Source organism: Odontomachus brunneus, unplaced genomic scaffold (assembly GCF_010583005.1).
Source record: "Odontomachus brunneus isolate Ranch 3 - 2012 unplaced genomic scaffold, Obru_v1 Obru_scaffold_032, whole genome shotgun sequence".
Classification (NCBI taxonomy): Eukaryota; Metazoa; Arthropoda; class Insecta; order Hymenoptera; family Formicidae; genus Odontomachus; species Odontomachus brunneus.
In genome coordinates, this window is record NW_022639482.1 from 227358 (window position 1) to 230533 (window position 3176).

At 36.3% G+C, this 3176-nt stretch overlaps 2 protein-coding genes across 9 annotated transcripts in view; one reads left to right on the forward strand and one right to left on the reverse strand.

Moving 5' to 3' along the window:
• The window catches only part of LOC116843356 (F-actin-monooxygenase Mical), an 874436-nt gene that overhangs the window by 202526 nt on the left and 668734 nt on the right, over positions 1–3176 (reverse strand). The window lies entirely within an intron of this gene.
• The window catches only part of LOC116843361, a 48225-nt gene continuing 45151 nt past the window's right edge, over positions 103–3176 (forward strand). The window contains exons 1-2 of one of the 2 annotated variants that reach the window (XM_032813737.1): positions 103–965; positions 1320–1439. In XM_032813737.1, coding sequence (XP_032669628.1) covers positions 592–965; positions 1320–1323 — 378 coding nt within the window. In that variant the 5' untranslated portion in view covers positions 103–591 and the 3' untranslated portion in view covers positions 1324–1439. Of the gene's footprint in view, positions 966–1319; positions 1440–3176 lie in introns of those variants that run through there. The other variant, XM_032813736.1, reaches the window with a different exon arrangement.

The following is a 3176-nucleotide window of genomic DNA, read 5'->3' on the forward strand; positions in this document are numbered from 1 at the left end:
TTTTGCATTTTCTTGATGCTTGAGGTCTCAAGAATATCTGGTTAAAATTGCAAGTCAATATCTCGATAAATAACGAAGTTACAGCCGAGAGAGTAAACCGTCTCCGAGAGCGCGCCGTACCGCCTGTTTTGCGGCCGAGCCGAGAGGCAGCGACCCTTCGAAGAGAGCGTGTCTAGACCTGTTTTACGATTCTATTGTGTTTTCGGGCGTGGTCGGGTCCAGGTATAACGGAAATATCACACGACCGTTATTCTTTGCCGGAAATTGGACGCGTTTCGTCAGTAGCTTGCCGTTCGTGCAACTGTGCGTTACAGTGAGTTTTTGTATGTGAATACATATTCTGAGGAAAATGGATAACAGATATAAAGGTTCTCGGGAAGCTCATCAATCCGGATCTTTTCGCAAAGATCGAAGCAAGAAGAAGATACCGCCCAAAAATCGAAATACTGCCGAAAAAGTAGAACTTTCCGACGAGAATATTAGTTCCAGTGCCAAAAAATTGAAGACTGATCGTGAGACATCCGCACCAGAAGATCCAAACATCGGGTATCGAATTTTGAATTTTCTGGCAGTGTTTTCTGCCTTATCGGAATGTGTAAAATGCAAAAAGGATACACACAAAACAGCAATGAGAGCTTCAACCAACTTATTTGGAAGATAGCTCCAAAAACGATGCACAGCGGGGCCAAAATTGTTAACATTGCTGCATTTCTTGCAACATGCACGTTCAACAATGGTGTCACGTCATTGTTAGAAATTATGAACGTATTAGGAATATCAGTCGGATCGGGCGCGCACTTGTACGCTGCGCAAGAAGACGAAACTCGCATAGCGAAAGCCGAGCTGCAAGCGCAAGAACAGACTAAAGAAGGTCGAATACGGCGTCGACAACAAAATTTAGAAACTATGAACATTCCGTCGACCGTAGAAGACTTACACTATGGGCCTGGTATCGATGATTCCATGTAAGTTGACAAATTTAATGATTTATTCATTCCCAAATTTTCAAACGCGTTTTTCTCAAAACCACGTTTTTCAAATCGGTACCCAAAATTTCTCGAAAACCAATGAACCGATTGCCTTGAATTTTTTTGTGGTTATTCTATACATCATTATCTAGTACTTGTCATGGGATTTTTTTTTTCGTTGCTTAGTTTTTGTTTTATAGGCAAAATAATAACTAATTTTTGGTCGAAAAATCGCTATGTTATGTTCAAACGTCCGCCATTTTGTCATAAATCGATATTTTCAAAATCGGCTATGACAAGTACTAGATTATAGTATCTAATTTAATAATCTTTTTGGTTTTTTTGTTTCAGATGATTTTTGAAGAAACGCCAATGGGTACCGTTTACCCGGATTTTTTTACGGCGCTCCAAAGATTATACCACAACCTCGTCAATTTTTTATTTTTTTTAATAAAAAAAATTGGACATATTCCTGAATGTGTATACTTTTAGATAGAAAAACCCCCAATCCGAAATTTCAAATAGTTTTCCTTAAAAAAATTCACAAAGATAACCTTTTTTTCCGGCTCCTAGGTGTATATCTCCCCTTAAAGTAGGCTCTATCGACACGTTCTTGCACGAGAAATAATTTTTCTATCTGATAAAATCGTTGCTCTCTACTGCAAAGCGAGATATTAGCTGACAAAGTTGACTATTAAAGTTAAGAAAACTGTCACACCGATGACAAATAGCGAGATATATATGCTCCGTAGCCACTTGCGCATTTCCTAGAGTTTTAGAAATATTAATAAAAAGGTATCTATCTCTAGCCATGTGACAGGGAGTCTTTGCCCTCAAGATCCCCCGCACCGCGGCGAATTGGGGACCGTATTGGGGACTCTTTTGTGAGCTTAAGCACGGTGAGCAATTGAACGATGGGCAATTGAACGACGGGCAATTGAACGGCGGGCAATTGAACGGTGTGCACCTTCCTATATCCAAATAAAAAATGGGTAATTAAACGGTATACAAATTAACGGTCGGCAATTGAACGATGCGCAACTGAACGGTGAGCATTTTCTCGCGTGTCCAAGAACAACTGTGTCTAATTGAACCGTATGTAAAGTTTCGTGTCCATTTGCAACGTGTCCAATTGTACTGTGTCCAAATGAAAGCCACTTCTTGAGTTCTTAATAGGCCATTATTTTTTTCTCTCTTGATTTTAATAAAAAAAGCTATAACTTCTTTATTACTATTTTTATTTAATTAAACTTATTACTAATAAATTATTAAAAGATTATTAAGATAGATTTTTAGTCATGTATTTGCATTAAAAAGTGTGAGTATTTCACATTGCGCTTTATTTTCATAGAATCGAAAAAATTACATATTTTTTTGTCGCCAAACAAATCGTTTTTGAAAAGAATAAAAAAATTGATAATAGACTCTTTTTTAAGTTCAATTTCTCATTGATCACGTTTTAAACTATTTTATCTCTCTTTTTTGTAAACAAAATACAGATGTTTAAAAACAATTATTTTTTTCCAAAATTTTTCATTTTTTTTCAAAAAATCTGTTTTAATAAAAATTAAAATCTACGAATTTCTAACCAACATCATCATAATTTTGAGTTTTCCTCCTTTTGATTAAAAAGAAAATGTTTAAATTAATTTAAAAAATTCAGCTCGAGATATGAGTCGACAAAGTTTGCAGGTCACGCTAACCCAAGTGTGCAGTGATCGGGAGAATAATATAGTGTGTAGGCAGAGAGTTAACAATACAAAGCATGAAACAATTTAAATTAATCATAAAAAATATTATGTGATATTAATAAGGTCACTAAAAGCTAAGTGCTGACGTTCGTGCCAATATAATATAATGGGAGAGGATAATAATATTTGCAGTTCACATCGGCACGAACATCAGAACTTAGCTCTTAGTGGCTTTATAAATATCATATTAGTTTGGTTTTACCATTGTAAAGATACATGTAGTATGATATTCTAAAGATGTTTAATTCTAAACATGTTTAAGGGGAGATATACACCTAGCATGGTCGAAAAAATCGATTTTTTTTTTGCATTTTCTTGATGCTTGAGGTCTCAAAAATATCTGGTTAAAATTGCAAGTCAATATCTCGATAAATAACGAAGTTACAGCCGAGAGAGTAAACCGTCTCCGAGAGCGCGCCGTACCGCCTGTTTTGCGGCCGAGCCGAGAGGCAGCGAC